A 9,238-nucleotide genomic window follows, 5' to 3' on the forward strand; every position below is an offset into this window, starting at 1 on the left:
AGAAGGGGCCGGAAGGAGTCTGGATGAAGCACCAGCAGTGGCCACTAGACAATACTTCCAATGTCTTGGAAACAGAAAATTCCTATCCCAAGAAATTATTTGATCAATCAATAATGATTAAGAACAGTGTGACCATAGATGTGCTCTTACCTTCCCTTCATCTCAGCTTCTTCATCAAATAAATAAAAGTACCTAACTCAGGATTCTTATGAGTATTACGTAAAGTAATACACATAAAGGATTCTAATCACTGCATATAGTATCAAGTTAATAATTATTAATTTAATTTTTTAAAACCCCTTTGCATTTAATATTGTAATTTTATATGCTTGGGCAGTGACCCTTTCTTATTGCCATAATAACTTTATATCAGATTCAAATTCTATGCAGAAGATAAGAATAATACCAGGAGATATGAAGAATATATTTTCAGTAACATATCAGGAGATTGCTAAAGTGCATAAGAAAAGGAAGGGAAACAGAGCTTGGTCATACATAATGGAAACAAAAATATAACTCATTTTGACACTGATGTAGAAAAAGTTTAGAGCTAGAAACTTGGATACCATCTGAATTTATCATTTTGCCTTATTTTAAACTCTAAATTCACCTATAGGTCAAGGAGATCTCCATCCTTTGTAGGAATAGTTAGGGAAAAAAAGCATCAACCAAATTTGGTGGAAAGAAAGAAATAGTAACCGAAAATGCAATATATTCAAACTTGGGAGCAAGGGAGCCAATGTAAATATGCTGATGTTCATGCTGCTTCCTGTCTGTGGGTGATAACTTCCTGTCTCTGACTCAGGGGTTTCATGTCTTCTAACACCCACGAAACAGCAACAAGCTAACTTCCTAGCTTTAAAGTAGGGTAAAATCAAATCCCAGACCCAACAAAGCCTCAGTATAGGATTGCATTAGTTGCATCAGTTGTGCAGTTTTCCCAAACTATTACCATTTAAGACCAGAAAGTTGAAAACATCCTTGAGAAAGATCAGTGTGGTCATTCATCACTATTCTAGCCTTGCTTTTAGTATCCTTTCACAAAGAGTAAAACACTATCAGAAGAAGCAAAAAACATGTCATGGCCCTCAGTCTCCCACACCCTCAGAGCCATGTGAAGCCCCCCACCCACCCAGAAGGCTACAGTTGTGTCTTTAACTTTTGGAAGGATCCCTGTGGGAGGTTTCAGGCAAGCTGATAGCTTGTGTTTCCATCCATTCCCTTCCAGCTTTCTTTGGCCATGGACTCAATCTTTCAACATGAATTAAGCTTTGTAGATCAGAGCTCCTATAGTACTCAGACATCCAAATTGTTAACAGACAGCCTTAGAAACTAAAATACAGGCTGAAAGAAAGCTGATAACCTGAGTCTCAAGCCGCAGCTCCTCTGCTTTCTTCTTGAATATGGCATTGGTGGCCATACTAGTTTTCTTCCCTCCCAGGCTGACCATTGATGAAACCCAACCATTTTCTCCTAACAATGCCACAATTGTGGAGCTGGCATTTTTATGTAAATAGCTGTTCTCTGATTCATTAAGCCCCACTGCCCCTGACATTTTCCTTTCTGACCCTTATCAGACACACACTGGCAAAACATGAAGAAATAAAGAGGACAAAGAAAGGCAATAAAAGGGTTACAACCAAGAAGTGTATTGTGACTGTGACCAACAAGGAAATTGGGAAACGGGTGACTGAACCCCCAAGGATACCCTGTCAGCTGGTCACAGCGACAACATTTGTTCAAAGCCTGACAAGTGCTTTGCATCATTTCAAGGTGTCACATGGAGATACATAGGAAATGAGAGTCATAGATGCTACCTGAAGAGCACGTAAAGTGTAATAGACAATATGGCACAATTAAACACCTGTGTACCCAGAAACATACAATCTGGCCCTTGCTTACCTCTCTACTTACTCTTTATTTCTCTCATAGCCCCTGTCACAAGATGCAAGTTTTAGTTTATATATTTGTGTTCTTGATTACTATGGTTCCCCAGAGATGAGATTTGTCTGGTATGCAACAGTGTCCATTCCAATCTCACCCACTGGAACAGAAATTCCAGGGGAACAGGGACCATGTCTACCTTATTCACCGTTGTAATCCCAGAGCCTAGCAAAATGTACCTTGTAGATTGTCAAAAAAATTTTTTTAAATAAATAAGTAAAACATTAAATAAGTAAATAAAACCAGCAACAGCTATATAGAGAGATTATATAACTTCACCTTCTGAATGCCGCTACTAACGCGATTACACAAAATTAAGTGTGAACCTGGGTCACAGGCATGAGCAAAATTTTCAAAGAGTTTAGATGGGAAAAAACTTTCTAGACCCTGGGGCAGCTGTCCTGAAACAAACCACAGATATATAAGTGAGCACAGCCAAGGTCAGCAGAACTTCCTAGCTGACCTATAGATTTGTGAGTCACTGAATTGTAGAGTGGTTTGGTTTGTGGCATTATTGTACCAATAACTAACTAATATTAAAGTCTACTAAAGTAATAACAATTAATTACCAGCAGAACAAACATTAAAATGCAAAGATGATTCATCTTTTTTGAAATAGAAAGTATTTTTAGTTAAATTATTTGGTTCCTCCATAGCCTCAAACACCTTTCATGCAGCCATATCCACGTCACTGGGGCTGAGCAGGCCTAGGTAGGATGCACCTACAGAAGAAACATGAAGGACATCAGCAAGCTCAGCACCACAGCAGTAGATGTCACCTTTCCAGCACTGGTTGAATACCAGTATTTCTCATATACATTATCCAGGACTGAAAGCACAGCCTCCATGGTTTCCTCGCAGGTGGCCTGAATCTGAGTTCCTGGCAGGACAAACCCATATGTACCCATATGTCCCTCAGCTCAAATGCATATGAGAAGGGGATCCCAATGTCCCAAGCCCAGTCTCATGAAAACCCTGAAGTGCCATCTACAAATGAAAATATGGAGGAAGAGCTAGAAGTTATTCTGTGAAAGGACAGATTTCTACAGCCATTTCAGGGACCAAAGTTCAACCCAGCAAAATAAATCAACTCTTTCATATTAGGATCTATGAATAGCTGCCTTCTCTCTCTCCTTGACATTTTCCGCTTCTGTCTCCACTCACCATCCCCACTATACCTGGCATTATGCCTGGCACATCTATCCCCACAATGCCTGGCATCATGCCTGGCACATAGCAGAGGTTTGGTTAAAGTTTCTCAGCTGAATCAAAGACAAGACAATCTGATATTGGAAGATAAGATTCAACTGACATGTAAAGGAACAGAAACAAAATGACCAATATCACTAAAATGATGATATTAGGAAAATATCATCTCAGTTGTCCTTCAGTGGGTGGAGGAGGGGGTGATTGGGGATGGGGAAAGCAATGCACTCTCCTTTCAACTAAATCCTTTTTTTTTTTTTTAAACTCCAGGCCCCACCTGTTTTGCCTGATGGCCCTCTGGGAACTGAATCAACCGACCAAGGGTCACTGGAAAATGTCTTTCCTGTTAACTCCTGTGCCTTCTCCCTGCCATTTCTTTTTAACTGAAGCCAGAGGGAGTACTGGTCTGAGCCAGTGTATTAATTTTTGCTTTTAGCTCACACCTTATCCCTAGAGAGCACAATTCTGGATTTGTACAGACTCCCTTTTATCCCTGGTCATTTTGATTTGTACAACTTCCTGTTGATCCGAGGAACTCTTCTATCCTGTCCACTCCAGTCTCCAAAGCCCACTGAATTCTTTTGTGCTTCAGATACTATTGAAGAGGTGAAAAAAAGATACTTACATAAAATATCTGCACTAGATCCAACTCTATAATTGGTTCCATGCTTTGCTTTCAATGCATTTGCTGCCTTCTGTCCAACTTGGATCTGTAGGTGGGAAATGCAGAGACAGATATCTGGTGTTAAAAATAAATCCAACAATTCAGAGCATTTGCTATTTTGTCCAAATCCATCCTCAGAGTTCCAGACCATCTTTCTAACTCTTCCCATTGAACATCTATACCTGGGAAGTCTTCTGATACTTCAGACTCAACATACTCATATCCAATTTTATCATCTCCCCCACTAATAAGGCTGTTTTGATTTTCATAGTTCTGGCCTATCATGTGCCCCCAACATGTAAATTCCTACAATCATCTTTGACTCTTCTCTCAAACAGTTACCAAGTTGCATTTCTAATGCCATCACCCTATTTCAGTCTTATTAACTCTGAAATGGACTACTTTCATCTTCTAATAAGCTTTCCTTCCTCTTGCCAATCCTTAATCCCAATTGATCTCCCTGACTTCCGGGTGAACCTTTGTAGAGCGGAACAATGATAATGATCCTGCTTAAATCCTTCAACAACTCTCAGTTACCCACTGCATTTGTATAAACTTCTCAGTCTACTATTTGAGATCCTCTACGATAGGGATCTAACCCACATTTCCAACACCATATTCTCTAGATCCCACCCTAGATTACAGTCAAACTCAAGTGCTCCCACAGTTGCTCAGACATACCCCATGCTCCCCAGCCTCTCTGCCTTTTCTCAGGATATTTCCTCTACTTGGGATGCCTTACCTCTTCTCTGTTGAAATTCTACTCAACCTCAAAGAAGCTTCTCAAACGCTAAGTTCTCCATAGGCATTTCTTGAGCACCCTAAGTGGATTCTCTCTCCCCACTTTTTTTCTCCCATAGCCCTTTGCTCATGTTTCTCTTATTACTTCCCTCTTGTTTTTCCTTAAAGGTATTTGATACTTATCTCTCATAGGCTCATAGATTTTCAGAGCAGAAAATGCCACACTTCCCTCTATCTACCCCCATGTCACCTTACTGAATTGGAAATTCCCCAGAACTAGAAGATTTCTAAGGTCTCAGCCTTGCTCTCTTCAGATCCTTTCCTGAGATCAGAGTCACTAACTGAGGTCCAAGTATATTGGCTGTATTTATTGACTGTCTGATAAATCTCCTTGCATACCCTTTTGATAGTCTAAGTATTCCCTACCTTAGATTCCCTAATGCTATATTCTACCCACCCGATGGTGTATCCCACTACTTACCCTTGGGGTATATACAAACACCACCAAAATCCCCTTGGCCACTCCCTGCCTGGATCCACAATTGCTTTACCCTTGAGGGCAGCCTTACTACACTTACACGTACATCAGCTCCCTTGACGTCTTCCCCTGACCAGTGACAGGTCTAGTTTTAGATTCTGTCTCTCTTTTCCTGGTTCTGTATTGTCTGACTGAATCCTAAGGTGTGACAAGGTGGTGTCTGGGTAGAGTGGGGATAGGCGCAGTGAGATTCAAAAGGAAGACTAGGAGAGGTAATTAGTGGTTATGGGGTCCTGTGCAGCAGTAGGACTTTGCACTTTCTGTGTGTGTGCTAAGATTCAACACTAAGCATATTTGCAAGCTTTTTGCCTCCTCTCCACTCACTACTAAGAGTTTTACCTTCTCCTTCTCTTCCTGAAAAGAGATTCTCTGTCTGCCCTAGTTGCTGGGCTTGTGTTGTCCAGAACTGAGATGATGGGCAGGAAGGGCTAAAGAAGTACAAGGAATAAAGGGGGTTTTAATCATTTACACTGGGAAGAGGTACAAGAGCTGTTTGTAGAAAGAAGGGGAAATTATAAGAAGGAAAGGAGAGTCAGAAAGGGGATTTCTAGAGAGAGAAATTCCAGTAAGGAAATAAGAATGAAGAGTGGAGAGAAAGGATTCAGGGTAGCTGCTGTGTGTGAGTGAAATTAAGAGCATGAAGCCTAGAGAAAGAGTTGCTAAGAAATAGCAACTACATCCTTTTTGAAGATCTTTGAGAGTCTCTGGTAGAGATATGAATTGCTTTTGATTATTTTTAATTCCCATGTGTTTCTGTGTTTCTTTGAATGAAACTCCATGCTAACTGGTCTTAACTGTAATTTGGGTTACATGGAGCAGCTCCAGGCTACATTTTCTATTCACATGGTTTCTTGCGTTCTTTTTTCTTTCCTGCAGCTCACCCCAGATCATGATTCTTCTTCCCACTGCCAACCTTCACTTATTTGATCATATATTGCTCCCTTTCCGCAAATCTTGGCTGTGGGGAGGGGAAGAGTCTCCCAGTTTCCTCTTCTTTATTGACAAACGAACTTTTGATTTTTTTTTTTTTTTAATGATTCCACCTGCAATTACCATGGGCAAGTAGATAGGAGTAAGAAATATAACATATATGATAAGCACACAGTTGTGATCCTTAGCTTATGGGTTTGGTCCTTTCTGAGAAGATGAAATGAAGATTCCCCTAGACTCTGCCTTCTATCTCAAAGAGTCAAACTCCTGATTATTCTTCTCTCTCCTTTTGACACTATACTGCAAGGCCATAGAGAGCCAGTTGCTCTGCTGTCCTTCTTCTCAGCCTAAAGATTCTTTCTAGTCAAAATAATAAAAACCCTTTGCTAGTAGTGCATAATTTACATTGTTAAAGACCTCACGCCTGCTTAATAACTTCTTCGCTGGGCCCAGGGAATTTCCTGTAGACATATATTCACAGGCAAGCACTCAAAAAGATTGATTAAGGCCCTGGCATGTGTGTGGGAGGATGGAGCTTAGAATGGGATACAGGGGCTGATATGGAAAGGGTTCCAATGGAAAGAATATCAGCATCTGAAGCATTAGATTTCTTATAGCTATTCTAATTTCCAGAGCAGTTTAGAATGAGGGTATACATAGTTCTGTTTCCCCTACTTAGTGATTGCCAAGTTGTCTATCATACAGTATAATATTTATGAAGATTTCTACAAATTTTTGGTTTTGTAAATACATAGAGATTAATTACTAGTCTCTGGTGGCTGTAAATATACCAGAAATGGAAAACTCCTTGAACAGTTGGTGTGATTCTATCTTTGTGTACTCTATCAAAGCTTATCACTAAGAACCTAAAAACACTGCTAACTAGCTTTTATGAGTTTGATACATGGTGGCAACATTTTCAGTCTTTTTATGGAAAAGTCTTAGTGATTAATGTTATGCTAACTCTTCAACACCTAAGGCGGTAAGAGATACAGAATTGAAGCAATCTTTCTCAATTCGATTTTCCAGTCTCTACATAGAGTATTGAGGATGGCCAGTAATTCCCATCTTCGAATTCCACCTTCTGGTAGCGGCAATGTCAGTGCCCCCTCTGTGGCCAGAGGGCTCTAATGAGACAGCCAATCAGCAGCCCAAGACCCTGTGACATTTGAATACAAACCTTGCAAAAACGGAGATGTAGTAACTGCTTTCCTGAACCTAAAAAGGAAATGAAATTCTCTAGAAAAAAACTGGAGTATATGGGCCTCTTTTTTCTGCTGGTAGAAGGCCTGTCCCATCAAATATCTATAATGGCCTGACTTAGGTGGTTCATTTGTATTTGTCACAGAATCCTTTAAGCAGAAAGTAAACATTTATGGCAAATATCACAGGAATTGGGAAGTAAGGAGGGTTCTGGGCTTCTGTTTCTGTACATTTCTTTACTGAAGAAACAGAACTTCTGGGCATGGAATTGAGGAAGATGTAGGACACAGTGTACTGGGCATCTAAGTCGATGACAGCTTCCAGAAGTTGCAAACCCTTCCTGAGCGGAGAGAGGCAGTGTTCTGTGGTCAGATGAATGGGGCCTCTGGAGTCCAAAGACACGAGTTCCAAGCCCAGACGCCAACATTTACTGTCTACAGGGACTTTAGAAATATAATTAACTCAAGGTCTTAATTTCTACATCTCCAAAATGAGCTTATTATATTGTCATGAGGATCAGATGAAGTAATGGCCATAAAATCTCTTTGTAATTTTTAAAGTTATAGGTAAATGTTATCTCCACCTCTTGCAAAATGATCACATAGTACAAATGTCCGAAAACAGTTGCAGGAAAGATATTGGGGTACTGACAGATATTTTTGACTGCGGGGGGGAAGGGTTGCCTTCAGCAAAGATCTATAGTGGTTTTTCTTTTAGTGCCCAGACCTATGTTTTATGGATGATGTTCCAGTGGGAGAGGAACAAGAGGAATGACAGAGCCAATGGGCCACCAGCCTTCTGTGATCTTAAGAACAGAGAAAGATTAGCCCCTATCCAGCTCAGCATTTACTGATAATGAGGAGCTTGTTTTAATAACATTTTTTAAAGATATGCAGAAAATAACAAGTGTTGGTGAGAATGTGGAGAAACTGGAACTCTTGTTCACTATTGGAAAGAACAGAAAATGGTGTACTTGCTGTAGAATATAGTACGATGGTTCCTCAAAAGTTGAAAATAGAATTACCATATGATTCAGCAATTCTACTGCTGAGTATATACCCCAAAGAATTGAAAGTGGGATCTCAAGGTGATATTTGTACACCTATGTTCATAGCTGTATTATTTGCAGTAGGCAAAAGGTGGAAACAATTCAAATGACCACTGATGGATGAATGGATAAAGAAAGTGGTATATACATAACAATGGAATATTATTCAGCCTTAAAAAAAAAAAGGAAATTCTGACACATGGTACAACAGGTGTGAAGCTTGAAGACTTTATGCTATGTGAAATAAGCCCGTCACAAAAAGATAGATACTGTATGATTCCACTTACATGCGGTAACTAGAATAGTCAGACTCATAGACACAGAAAGTAGAATGGTGGTTGCCAGGGACAAGGGGAATATGGATTTTTTGTTTAATGGGTAGAGACATTTCAATGATGCAAGATGAAAGTTTTGGAGATTGGTTGCACAATAATGTGAATATACTTAACACTACTGTACTGTCCACTTAAAAATGGTTAAGACAGTACATTTTATATTATGTATATTTTACCACAATTAAAAACTGAAAAAATAACTTTTAAGAAAAGATAACAAATAACTACAACAATTCTAAATTGACCCTTTCTTTGACTTAGGTCTATTGTTCTCAGGTTCACAAAAAGGCAAAAAGCCCAGTCCTTTTCAACAATTCTGCCCACCAGGACTTGGGTAAACACAGCTTCAGAGAAGGACCCTGGATAAGACAAAGCAGACTTTCCCTGCCCCAGCTTGAATTTCACTGCACTTCCCCTTACAAATATTCCTAGGCAAATACTAGAGGCATAGTTTAGAAGAAAATAAAGCATTGTGTTTAGCAGAGAAGAGAGCAGATATTATTTAGCCGTGTTATTTTAGATATGCCATATTCCACTAACAGCTGGGAAGTTCTTTAAAGCACGGTTCAAAAGCTATAATTGCTGAACGGAGCTTCAAGAGAATTTACAGAAATGAAAGCGCATTCCTG

At 39.7% G+C, this 9,238-nt stretch overlaps 1 protein-coding gene across 1 annotated transcript in view; it reads right to left on the reverse strand.

Moving 5' to 3' along the window:
• Positions 1 to 2,666: 2,666 nt before the first annotated feature.
• CPO (carboxypeptidase O) overlaps positions 2,667 to 9,238 on the reverse strand; it is a 21,407-nt gene continuing 14,835 nt past the window's right edge. Inside the window, 3 exon segments of the mRNA XM_007470006.1 lie at positions 2,667 to 2,852; positions 2,855 to 2,931; positions 3,776 to 3,860. Coding sequence (XP_007470068.1) covers positions 2,667 to 2,852; positions 2,855 to 2,931; positions 3,776 to 3,860 — 348 coding nt within the window.

Source organism: Lipotes vexillifer, unplaced genomic scaffold (genome assembly GCF_000442215.2).
Source record: "Lipotes vexillifer unplaced genomic scaffold, Lipotes_vexillifer_v1.1 scaffold341, whole genome shotgun sequence".
Classification (NCBI taxonomy): domain Eukaryota; kingdom Metazoa; phylum Chordata; class Mammalia; order Artiodactyla; family Lipotidae; genus Lipotes; species Lipotes vexillifer.